The sequence below is a fragment of the Kogia breviceps genome, chromosome 9 (genome assembly GCF_026419965.1).
Source record: "Kogia breviceps isolate mKogBre1 chromosome 9, mKogBre1 haplotype 1, whole genome shotgun sequence".
NCBI classification, from domain to species: domain Eukaryota; kingdom Metazoa; phylum Chordata; class Mammalia; order Artiodactyla; family Physeteridae; genus Kogia; species Kogia breviceps.
Genome location: NC_081318.1, coordinates 5,920,981 through 5,933,246, shown reverse-complemented (window position 1 = coordinate 5,933,246; position 12,266 = coordinate 5,920,981). Strand labels below are relative to the sequence as shown.

Here is a 12,266-nt window from a genome sequence, read left to right as displayed (position 1 = left end):
AAGCAACCCAATCAAAAAATGGGCATAAGACCCAAACAGACATTTTTCCAAGGAAGACATACAGATGGAAAAGAGGCACATGAAAAGATGGTCAACATCGCTAATGATTGGAGAAATGCAAATCAAAACTACAGTGAGGTATCACCTCACACCAGTCAGAATGGCCATCATCAAAAAATCCACAAACAGTAAATGCTGGAGAGGGTGTGGAGAGAAGGGAACCCTCTTACACTGTTGGTGGGAATGTAAATTGGTGCAGCCACTATGGAGAACAGCATGGAGGGTCTTTAAAAAATTAAAAATAGAACTACCATACAACCCTGCAATCCCACTCCTGGGCATATATCTGGAGAAAAACATGGTCCAAGAGGATACATGCACCCCAGTGTTCATTGCAGCGCTGTTTACAATAGCCAGGACGTGGAAGCAACCTAAATGTCCATCGACAGAGGAATGGATAAAGAAGCTGTGGTACATACATACAATGGAATATTTCTCAGCCATAAAAAAGAATGAAATAATGCCATTGCAGCAACATGGATGGACCTAGAGATTGTCATGCTGAGTGAAGTAAGTCAGACAGAGAAAAGAGAAATATCGGATGATACCGCTTATATGGGGAATCTAAAAAGAAATGATACAAACGAATGTATTTTCAAAACAGAAACGGACTCACAGACTTAGAGAATGAACTTACGGTTACGGGGGTGGGTGGGGAAGGTGGAGGGAAGGGATAGTTAGGGATTTGGGGATTGACAAGTACACGCTGTTATATTTGAAAAGGATACCCAACAAGGACCTACTGCATAGCAGAGGGAACTCTGTTCAATGTCATGTGGCAGCCTGGATGGGAGGGGAGTCTGGGGGAGGATGGATACAGGTATACGGATGGCCGAGTCCCTTTGCTGTGCACCTGAAGCTGTCACAACATTGGTAGTCGGCTATATTCCAATATAAAATAGAAAGTTAAAAAATAAAATGCTACTAATACGTTATACACTGCTAAAGCAATGACTATGAAAAGTACAATTACTGTTGGGGAGTCTATGGAATTCTCTGATAAGGTCCTCATCCTCAAAGAAGCTGGGAATTATTAAAATAGGAAAAGCCACAAAAAACAGACTAATGAATATGCTTTGAATGCATTCTAGACGACAGGTTTAACAAAATTAAAAATACTTACAATTACATCAAATTTGGAATAAATATCTACAACTTTTCCTAAAAATAAAAATGTATGTTAGAATAATGTCTTAGAAACAAAAAACAGCATTTAATATCAATCTTAACTAGATATTTACTAAGAATTAAATATTGCTAAACAAAATAAACTTGTCTATTTTAAAAGGGACATGACATCATATCTTAATGGAAAATGTGAAACTAAGCCAGTATAAAATTCTTATTCTCCTGAGTACTCCTTGGTCTAAGTTTTCACTTCCCCACTTATCTGATATGCCAGGTCATTTAACAATAGTTTTACCCTACGGAGATAAACCGTTGTTTCTGTTCAACTGGTATGGCCCAGCACACAGACCTGACTCGTCCACAACAGGCAAGGCTGACACTCGTCTTTCCACGAAGACGTTCAAGGCTTTAATGATGGGAGTGTCTGGGTGTATGAAGGCGATGTTGTGGTAGGTCCCGATTCCAAGCGCACCCAGGTTCTGCTTCATGAAAGCAGGCTTTGGCATATCAGACATCTAGACAGGAAGACGGGCACAGATGCTCTAGAGCCAGGGCAGACCTTTTCAGTGTTCACATGTCCACACTCGATGAAAAACTATGTGCAACAAATTAGTCTTTTCTAACAATCCACCCGGATATCTGAATTAACATGAAAATGTTACACACAAGAACTGTGTCTTTTGTTCAAACCAGCCTATATGTTTATGCTTAAATTTAACTACTTAGTAAAAATACTGCAAAGCACTAAACATTTTAACATTTTCTCCTTCTCTTCACCCACTGGAAAACCGGACAGAAGGGAACAACAGGTCTATTTGGAAATTAAGACCCATCAGCCACCAAGAATCTTCTTAAATTATTCATGTTAAATTCATGGTCCTGCTGTCATTATTAAGTAATGTTTATTAAGAACCCGCACATTTCCAAGCTCAAAGCGTTTGATGGTGGCTGTCTGAGCTGCTAAGCTAGTTCCCACACCATCCCACCTCTATCTACATCCTGAATTCTCCATTGGAGGACTCCAATTTTTGTCTACTAGGAACAAGAACAAGCCAACTGAACAGAATTAGAAGAACGTTTAAAAGTTAACTTTTCTTTTCACGGGCTGTTTTAAAGGAGGAGGGAGAAGTCAGAAGAGAGGAGTCTAGGATCATGTTTGACTAAAACAAAATAAGGTCTATGGTTTCAAAAATCCACCTTTTATAAAGGGTACAGTTGATTCCATCCTCCTGGTGTACCTTATAATTATCAGGAAAAGATGAACAATTAGAAGAAACAAAATGTTCAAGTCAAAGAGTTCATCAATATTCAAATCATGAGAATCCTAGAAATTTAGAGAGAAAAAAAGAAAGGCCTATTAGGTCATCTAGCCCATCTTGACGCAGGATAAACCCCTGTTCCGTCTGCACACTTAGGCTGACTGTCAAATGTCTCTAAGGGCAACGCTACTTTTTCTCGGAACATGATCTCAAGGCAGTAAAAATCAGGTTCTGGAGTTTACTTAAAATTCTTCATTTTTATCTGAAAATCCCTAGCTGAATATTCTAACAGCATGATTCTCATTACCATATTGGCCCAAATATAAGGCAGTACTGGCAGAGGCCACCTCCTCTACTTGTAGAGGGGAAGATGCCAAAGGCCTGTCTCAGGCTGTGCCTCCTCCTCGGCAGCGCGGCCACAGAAACGCGCTGGGCCTCCGGGCGCGGTCGGCCCTGTGAGCCAGGCGCCCTGAGCCCGAGGATCTACGCCGCCCCTGGACACGGACGGACGGAGCCGTTGGAGGGAGGGCTGCTCCACCACCACCACCGGCAACCGTGGCAAAGCTACGCAACCTTGCTGAATGTTACCGCTTCCAAATCAGATGAATAAAAATACCTACCTGAGAGGGCGGTGGCTAGGATTAGTTTTATCATGTGAAGTGCCTGACACAGCGTTACGCTTAACGGTGTTTAGCTCCCCTCATGATTAGTATTGTTTTAAAATGGCGATTCTAAGGGGTGCATGGGCTAAGAGCATGGTACAGCCCCGCCCTGCCTCCTGGGTCCTGATAAAGCTCAGTGCCAAGGCGACCGCATGCGTTCATCTTTACTGCCATGGCAGACAGGAAGTCTGACCAACGATGTCCCCGCCTCCTTAATTCTTCTTCCCTAGACTGCCTCTTTACCAAACTTCATGCTTTTCTGCAAATTACTTTCCTCCTTCCTACATTATTTCCTAGTGTTTATTTAAACACGATGAGTGCTACATTTACACAGACTATTAAAATATAGGGCTGGTTTGATGGACAAGGCATTTCTCCCAATCACTTAAACCCTCTGCGCGGCTGTCGCAGCATCCTGCGCTCCTTCACGCCACACTAGAATGCTGCTTTTTTTCCTTATTTGAAGCTGTGGAGAAGACAGGAAAGCTAACTTGATGTAGATGTCTACTAAATTCTTTAAAAAAAATGATTCTTAATATGATCTCCTCTGAACCGTGAATGAGGCCTCTTACTGGTTCTAGTTGACCAATTACTTATAACCTCAACTTCAGTGCATGTAATTAAAAGGAAAAAATTAAAGCCCTCCTGTGAACACTCTGGCCCTTCTGAGCCTCTTTCTAATGCTGCCGACCACAGAGGTTCTGAGTCTTGGATGACTAGGAAGCCGTCTCATTCCCGATGCAGCTGAGGAAAAACCCACAGACAATATAGCCCCGATTTGGACCGACACGGTATTCTGCTGTCAACATTGGTTTTGCTTTGGGCTTTTCTATCACTGCTGCGGTAAATAATAAGACCGCCGTGGGGCCAGGACTTCTGAGCATGTCCCCAACTGTGACACCAGCAGAGCGTCATAAGGCAGTCTGGCTCAAGCCGTCTTGGGTTAGCGGTTCCTTAATCAGACCGACTCGCCAGCTGCTTTGCTTCTCCTCGTTTTAGGCGATAGAATGTCCTCATTTAAACAGAGACTTCCAAGTGTTTTTACTTGCACTGAAAGGTGATTACTTTTTAAGTGGAATCAACTTTGAGAATGTACAATTCAAATAGTAGCGAGTTGAGAAACTGAAGTTTAGGAATGGAGACCTCAAAACTAACGATTTCTTCTATGAGGGTAACAGGAGCCAATTTACTTGAAGTAAATTAAAGTAGATGCAGCTATGTCTTTAGAAACACTAAAAACTACTTACAAAAAGCTGGAGGAACTTGAGGATTCTTTTGTGGGTAAGTATATAAAGTGCATTCCCACTGATAGGGTCAATAACTGGCAATCTGTGGATTTTATTTTTGATCAACGAGTGTACAGCATCGAAGAGGCTGTGGGAAAAGCCATTACAGTTGTTAGGAGGCTTTAAAGAAGAATTAGAAAACTTTGGACCACCCCTGCTTTAAACGTACTTTCAGTGTCTTAAATTACAATATTAAAAGGTTGACTGACCTAAAACAGCGTTCTAGAAAAGTTTTAAACTGGAGAGCTCAGCAACATTTTCGATTTTCCATAATCTGTTAATAAGCCTCAAATCCAAGTGTGAACTACAAAAATCTCTAGGAGAGCAGTTTTTTAATAGCAGGTTTGATGCTTTTGAGAAATGACAGAAGCTAACGCCTCGGGAAGCTAATGGACGACCCTGGCAACAGAGGGCGCTGTGGCCGGGGCCCCTGCACTGGCCGGTCTGACTTCACGCTGCCCTCTGGCCGCTTCCGTGCTCAGCCAGCCCACTGCTGGCTGATCCAGCCTCTCCTGCCACTGCCGACAAGGAGGTGTGCTGGGTGTAGCTGTTCTTTAGGACTTGGAAATAAAATAATAAAAATCAGTATTCCACTTTTTCTCTCTAGTGCACTAGTTTTAAGAATGCTTTCATTTCTGAAAATGTATCCGAGCCGTCCCAGAAGGCTTGGGTCAACACCTGTGGGCAGCCCCATCCTCTGACCACCTCTGGACCGGTGCCTAAGGAGACCGTTTTCAACTTCAGTGCATGTTGGGACCCCTGTGGGAGTTGTTTTAATGCACATTCCGGGGCACTAGAACCCTCCAAAGACTGACTGGGAGAAGAGCCCAGGAATCTGCAGCTTTAACGAGCTCCCTAGCGGGTTTCTGCTGCAGGTGATCTGGATTTTCAAACTGCTCAGTATGACCATCTTCCTAGTTCATTATCAGTCCTTTGGACCAACGATGGCTGTGATTTCTACTGTCTCTAAGTTTACTGAATTTAATATTAAGGAGGCTGGCCCCTATCTAGATTAAAAAGAAAATCTATCCCCCATGGTAACGAAACAGATGAATCTGAATGAATGGAATGTTTTCAAAGGAGAAAAACTTTACAAGTTTACCTTGCATCTGGAGATATATTCACTAAAGGCTTAAATGTTTCTTGTAAATAAAGCTCTGTATTTATAGAAAGAAAATATGTAATTAGTAACATATTTGCTGTTTGTAATTATTACATAAACTAAAATACCCTTCAATTTACAGGTAATAATTAGAAGGATTAAAAACCCAAATCGAATTAATTTACTGAAAACTATTGTTACTTATAGTTATGGCTATTATTAAACAACCTCCAAACTGTTTCAGGATGTTGCCTTTGTGGAAAAGGTAAGTATTTAAAAACAGTATTACAACAGATGTTGTAAAAATCAGAAGAAAAGTCAAGAAATCTGATAAAAGAGCAATACCAGCAGAGGTCACTAGAATGTTACCAAGTCACTATCACCCCCAACAAATGAAGACTTTATGAAATCCTTTAAACCTAATTTTCACAAGTTAAAAGATAAAATAAAAGTTATAGCAAACTTTGTTCTTTAAATGTTATTAAGTTTCATTTTCCACACCAAAGCTTGATCTGTTGTATCTGGGGATCTTTCGAGTAATGCAGACATTATCTTTGTAAAGATAAACTGTAATTAATTTGCTTTACTGAGGTTTCTACACAGAAGGCATTCAAGAAAATCTCGACATTATTATTATTATTACTACCAAATACCATGTAATATCAAAATGTAAATATACTTAAACCTTGGTCTAACATTACTTATGCAATAGAATTTATCAAAAAGTGTCTTGGCATTAAAATATATATATTCACTGCATAATAGGCAGTGCTAAAATGTGGATCCCATGTTGACTTATTTTGTTTGGTTTGACTTGATAAAGCTATCATAAATCAAACAGATCGTTCAATGAAACTTCTAAATCACATGGGGTTTAAAAGAGGCCCAGCCCCCTTTAGAGCATTCCAGCGGACGTTCAGATCTCGCAGCCACTCACAAGGGGTGCTTATCATACCAAGCAGATAATGGGAGTACAAAGCTAAATCTCAGTTTTAAATTTAAAAATTTCCTTGAGCTGGCCCCTCAATTTCTAATGTAGGCTTCTCCCTGGACACCCTACAAAGGCTTCTTCCTCAAGCATCCCCATCCCAGGCGCCTATCTAGGATATTCCTACTGATTGGTCCTTTGCCCCCTCTGTACCAGCCCAGCAGGGTGGGTCTCATTAAGACGGAACAATTTCACAATCATGAAATTACAATATAAAAAATGGCTCCATTTCAGAAAAGGCTATTGTGATTATACAGGGTGAGTTTCAATGCTGCAAACAAAAGAAAGCAATCTTGAAGTTATTTTCATGTGATTTTATCCAAATCATCTAGTTTAAGGTTCACTTGTTCTACTTGTCTCCATAATTTGTAAAGAAATAATAATAATGTAAAGAAATAATGACTGAATTTAAATAGGAACAGATCCTTGCTTTTGTTAATTTCAGGCATTCCTTTGGTGCATTTTTCTATACAAAGGCAAAGATCTGGAAGGTAATACTTAGTGGTGAATGGTGGCTCCACTGGGGGCCAGAGACTCGGGCACTAGTTACTATATCCCATCTATATCCCAGCCTTAGCCTAAAGACTTGTTATAGGTTCTCTATACATGTGTATGAAACAGAATGGGTAATATTTATCGTAGTATGGCACACGATCAAAACTAATATAGAAATAAATGTCTTAATGTAGTTAATTATTAAGCAGAGAGAAGAGGACCTGGGAAATTAAAACATTTTATACATATGTAGAACATTTTTTTCCCTCTTATTAAAAGGTTTTTTAACACTCAATAGTGCTTACTTACCCCTCCATGTTTCAATCTTATGTTCCTCTAATTCATAAATCTGTACCTAGAAATAAGAAAAACTCTTATTTACAAATGTTAACACACACAACATAAGGGGAAAAAAAAGAAATTACTATTTCATAACTACTGCTGAGTCCCATAATTCAGCAGATGGAAACAAGATAATTCAGAAATATTAGAAATATAAATGAGAGACAAAAAGTGCTGTACCTTTCTCTGAAGACAAATGTTTTATAAATTTAAAACATAAACCAACACAATATTTTCATTAACTTAATTTGAAAATTTCTGATACACTTAAATTTTAAAACATACACACACGCACACGCACACGCACACACGGACATATACACACATTCCTTCTTTCTGAGGATACTTAAGATTTTAGCGTCTCTGATTTTAAAAGGGCAGTTGGTTAAATCATGTGCTAATTAAGTTGCTGGATCGGGTTATGCCTGGACCACATGGGCGTCTTCGGAGAGGTAGAGAGGGCGTGGAGTCTGGAGAGCCTGGAGGCTGGGCAGTGGGTACAGCCCTCAGTCACCTGGAGCCGTCAGCACTCACATCACTGCATCTTGGCTGCTGCTTTTGGTCAAAGTACTTAAGGCCTCTGAATCTGTTTCCCTTCCTGAACAGCTGAGGAGAAGGCCCTCCACATTCAGCTTCTGTGCGGACGACGCGCTCTGTGAGCCTGAGGCGTAGGGCCTCCCCACCTGCTGCAGCCTCCACTGCGGCTCAGCTTAAGAAAGCCGCTCTGCCTCCTGCAGTGCTGCCCTGGGACTCCCGGGGGCCCTGCAGGAAGAAAACCTGGCCTCTTCCTGAAGCTTCTTGAAGCTTAAAATCCGCTTGGCAACATTAAGACAGTCCTGTACCGAAAGACCACCAACAACTGGCCAGAAGCCACCGCCAAGAAGGTGTACATATCAGAACATACTCTAAAAGGCTTATTTAGTGCAGGGGTGCAGGGAGAGTACGGATGAGCAGAGGTCGGAGGTCAGGCAAGGAAAACCTCAGGAGGTGGACTTCAGCCAGGCTCTGCGTGATGAATGATGAATGGACTTTACATAAAAGAAGATAAACTCGTAAGGGCCTGGAGACGAAAAGGACTTCCTCACGTTCCCGACACACGGAGAGGAGACGGTGCTGGGGGACAGGAGCGAGGGGTCTGGGGGCTAATGACCCGAGGCGGGCTCCGTGTCTGGGAGAGAACGCCAGGCCGGCGCGGATGGGTTTAAGCAGTGGGGTGACGGGACAGCGCCAAAGCCAGATGCAAAAGCGAGCGTCGGGTCAGTTAGGTCTCGAATGGTGACTGGGGGAACGTAGGGGCAAGCGAAAGGCAGAACCAGAGGGTTTCGAGAATAATAAAACGGGGGAAATAGAGACGAACGACTAAGCGAGGACCCGCCCCCCACCCCCATTTTGATGCCAAGTGACTGAACAACATCCACGACAGAGAAAACGCCTAATTGAGGAAGATGAGGCTCTGGTTTTCACACAGTTGAAAGCAGAACATTAGGCGGTTCTGAGGTGATGCCCGTGCTCTGCCTGCACGCCCCCCTCGGAGCTTTAGCCAGGGCCACCAGCATGGCCACGACTCAGCGAACACGGGGGTCTCTTATGAACTGGGGATGTTTGGCGCTGGCAAGACGGGAAGGGGTGGTGTGTGTGTGTGTGTGTGTGTGTGTGTGTGTGTGTGTGTGTGTGTGTGTGTGTGTGTGTGTGTGTGTGTGTGTGTGTGTGTGTGTGTGTGTGTGTGTGTGTGTGTGTGTGTGTGTGTGTGTAAGGTACAGACATGGGTAACATACAGTCTCCACCTCGAAGAACTACCGAACAAGAAAGAACCTCAGATACCCCTACGACAGCCTTTCTCGACCTTGGCACTACTGACATTTTAGGCTGGATACTTCTCTTGTAGGGCCGTCCTGTGCACTGCAGGACATTTAGCAGCATCCCTGGCCTCTGCCCACTAGACACCAGTAGAACTGCCCCACCCTCCCCCCAGCTATGATAAAAAATGTCTCCAGATGTTGTCAAATGTCCCCTGGGAGGCAAAATCACTCCCAGTTGAGAAACACTGCCCTACAACTAATCAGAATACAGTATGAAAAGTGCTGTGTGGGTAGTTAATGGGGGCGCTGAGATAGTGACTAGTTCTGCTCCCAGGGAGACGGCACAGGGCTCTCCGTCACTGAGGCGGTTCTCCAGGAGGATCCTGAAAGACCTGCGTTTCAACTGCAAGGACCACGGACCTGGAGGACAATGTGCCCATGGAGGAAGTGGACTCAGATGTCCAAAGAAGAGAAGCCGCAGGGAGACAAGCAGAGGGTTCAGGAGGAAAACGAGAGAGAGCTGAGAGGGCAGGTCAGGAGAGGAGAGACAACAAGTGCCACCACGGGGCTTCCCTGGTGGCGCAGTGGTTGAGAGTCCGCCTGCCGATGCGGGGGATGCGTGTTCGTGCCCCGGTCCGGGAAGATCCCACGTGCCGCGGAGTGGCTGGGCCCGTGAGCCGTGGCCGCTGAGCCTGCGCGTCCGGAGCCTGTGCTCCACAACGGGAGAGGCCACAGCAGTGAGAGGCCCGCGTACCACAAAAAAAAAAAAAAAAAAAGTGCCACCACGGCAGCTCTGTAGGGGGCAGGGAAGAAGCAACCACCACTCAAGCAAAGAATTTAATAATTAAAAAAACAAAGAGGTGTACAGTACCGACATCTATGTAAATACAGTGGCTGATAAGAAAGGTAGCAGCCTTGGGTCTCGTCATAAAGAGTTATTTCCATAATACCCATAAAATTATAATTTTAAAAGTTCCATTTCCATTTTGTGGAAAATCAGCCTAGGAATTTTTACAAAGAATCTACAAAATCTTTCATGTTTAAGCTCCCAATCTCACTGAAAAGAAGTATTCAGTAGAAATAAGGTTTGCAAATAAGACTGGAGATCACCCAAGGAAGAATCAGTGAGTTTAAGATAGATAAAAACAAAAATGAAGAAACAGCAGCCCCAAACTTCCCAAATTAGGTAGAAAAGCAACTTAGAAGATCAAGGAAACTCAGCATACCCAGAACAGGATAAATACAAAGACATATCACAGTTAACAGCTGAAGTCCAAGGTTAAAGAGAAAGCCTTGAGCCAGAAAGAAATGGTGCCTTACATAGAGGAGACGAGGACAGGGATTCCTACCGACTTCTTATCAGAAGCTCTGGGAAGCCAGAAGACGATGAAATTACATCCTTAAAGTGTTAAAGAAAAAAGCCCAAAACCAAAAAACAGTTTACTCAATCTCTATAAAACAGCAAAACTGTCCTTCAAAAATCAAGATGAAAAAAAAAAAATCAAGATGAAATAATGACATTGTCAGACAGACAGAAACTGCGATAATTCATCATCAATGTGGACCACACAAATGCTGGCGGGAGTTCTCCAGATGAAGTGACAGCAGACGGTGATTCTAGATCCACAGAGAAGAACAGGAAATGGTACCTATGCGGGTAAATATAAAAATCTAATTTTTTCCCTTTTACCCTTCACTTTCTTTAAAACAAAAACGATAGGGGTAGATTAAATGGAACTATATTTTCCATATAATTCCGATACTAACTCTCAACAGACTGTGGTAAGTTAAAAATGATACTGAAACCCATTCAGCAACCATACAACAACAACCAAACAGTGAAAAAGGTGTGGTTAAAATATCAACAGAGGGCTTCCCTGGTGGCGCAGTGGTTGAGAGTCCGCCTGCCGATGCAGGGGACGCGGGTTCGTGCCCCGGTCCGGGAGGATCCCACGTGCCGCGGAGCGGCTGGGCCTGTGAGCCGTGGCCGCTGAGCCTGCGCGTCCGGAGCCTGTGCTCCGCAACGGGAGAGGCCACAGCAGTGAGAGGCCCGCGTACCGCCAAAAAAAAAAAAAAAAAAAAAAAAAAAACATCAACAGAGCTCTAACAGCCATTATGGAGTAGATGGGACCACACTGAGTCTCCTGCTGGAAACAACTAGAAAGTGGGAAAAGATGTGGAACTGTTTTCAGACATTAGACAACACGTGAGGCAGGGCCGTCGTCCCCGCGAGAAGGGAAGCAAGCTGAGCCCCGTGACCGCCACGTCCCTCTTGAGAGGCACTTTGTGGACTGTGATGCAGGCAGCTGACCCCAAGTGAAGCAGGTCTCAGTGAGCTGGGGAGGTAGAAGTCAAAGTCTGGGCTGACTGAGACGGATGGAAACTGAAGGACAGACTACCAGACGAGGTGGAGCTGTCCAGAAAGAGAAAAGAAGGCTGCGCAGAGACTGCCTGGAGGCCCCGACTGAACACGAAGCCGGGCGTGCACGGCGTGAGAAGGCACTTGCCTTCTCACCAGGCAGAGTGAAAAGTCCTTGCTGAACAACCAGGGAAATCCATGGAGATCCCAGAAGCACTAGTAGCACTGAACCAGCCAGAGTGATGCTTAACACCCTAACAAAGCTTAAAAACAAGCCTCGAATTAAGCACGTGAAAAGATGCTCAACAGCATTAGCCATCAGGGACATGCAAATCAAAGTAACAATGAGGTACCCATTCACATCCACTAGAATGGCTATCATCAAAAAGAGAGACAGTAACAAGGGTCAGCGAGGACGTGGAGAAATTGGCACCCTGACACACTGATGGTGGGAACGTAAAATGATGCGGCCGCCGTGGAGAAGTCCCGCAGTTCCTCAAATAGTTACACACAGATTATGATGTGACCCAGAAATTCTATTCAAGGTCTACACCCAAGAGAAAGGAAAACATATATCCACATAAGCTCCTGTACATGACTGTTCATAGCAGCATCATTCACAATAGCCAAATAGTGGAAACCATTCAATGTCCGTCAACTGATCAATAAGTAAAATGTGGTATGGCCATACAATGGAATATTATTTGGCAATAAAAAGAAATGAAGTACTGATATATGCTACAACATGGAGGAACCTTGAAAACACTATGTTACGTGAAGGAAGCC

The 12,266-nt window shown here is 43.5% G+C and overlaps 1 protein-coding gene across 19 annotated transcripts in view; it reads right to left on the bottom strand.

Moving 5' to 3' along the window:
* PRKAG2 (protein kinase AMP-activated non-catalytic subunit gamma 2) overlaps positions 1–12,266 on the bottom strand; it is a 290,170-nt gene that overhangs the window by 16,914 nt on the left and 260,990 nt on the right. For all 19 annotated transcript variants that reach the window (XM_059074109.2, XM_067041793.1, XM_067041807.1 and 16 more), the window contains 5 exons: positions 7,290–7,335; positions 5,498–5,552; positions 4,357–4,483; positions 1,538–1,703; positions 1,184–1,221 (listed from right to left, as the gene is read on the bottom strand). In XM_059074109.2, coding sequence (XP_058930092.1) covers positions 1,184–1,221; positions 1,538–1,703; positions 4,357–4,483; positions 5,498–5,552; positions 7,290–7,335 — 432 coding nt within the window. The remainder of the gene's footprint in view (positions 1–1,183; positions 1,222–1,537; positions 1,704–4,356; positions 4,484–5,497; positions 5,553–7,289; positions 7,336–12,266) is intronic.